Source organism: Arachis ipaensis, chromosome B08 (assembly GCF_000816755.2).
Source record: "Arachis ipaensis cultivar K30076 chromosome B08, Araip1.1, whole genome shotgun sequence".
In the NCBI taxonomy this organism is placed as follows: domain Eukaryota; kingdom Viridiplantae; phylum Streptophyta; class Magnoliopsida; order Fabales; family Fabaceae; genus Arachis; species Arachis ipaensis.
Window position 1 is genome coordinate 13653485 of NC_029792.2, and position 545 is coordinate 13654029.

The 545-nt window shown below is 21.5% G+C and overlaps 1 protein-coding gene across 1 annotated transcript in view; it reads left to right on the forward strand.

The window, feature by feature from the left end:
- LOC110265236 overlaps positions 488-545 on the forward strand; it is an 8896-nt gene continuing 8838 nt past the window's right edge. Inside the window, exon 1 of the mRNA XM_021108125.1 lies at positions 488-496. Within this exon, the coding sequence (XP_020963784.1) occupies positions 488-496 (9 nt within the window). The remainder of the gene's footprint in view (positions 497-545) is intronic.

The window sequence follows — 545 nt, forward strand, 5'->3', positions numbered from 1 at the left end:
CATTTTTTGAAAAAAGAAAATAGAATTTTCTCTAAAATATATGAAGCTCTTGTTCTTTTCATTTCTTTTTGTTCTTGTTTCCTATTCCTATTATATTATTATTAGTAAGCATATAAAATATCTTATAAGGAACATGAAACCATAAGAAGTAATAATAACAATGTTCAATACCGACGTCCAGGAACAAGAAACATAGCATTTATTTATTATTTCTTCACTTTTTTTAATTATTTAATTGTTGGGTATTTTAACTAATTCTAAAAATCAAAATATCAAATAAAAAGAAGTAGATAACATTTAAAAACAAAATTGGTTAGTCCTTCAATTATAAATATATCTAAAATTATATAATTATATACAAAATATTATTTACACATATCCAAAATAATACAAATAATATACGAACCTGGAAAATTATATAATGCATCTCCACAAAAAGGTTCACATGTTACTATTAAATGGAATTTAGAAATTGGAGTGTGTATATATGAATATGGTACTTATATAAGGACCTAGAAAAATAATGAAAAATATAAACATATCTA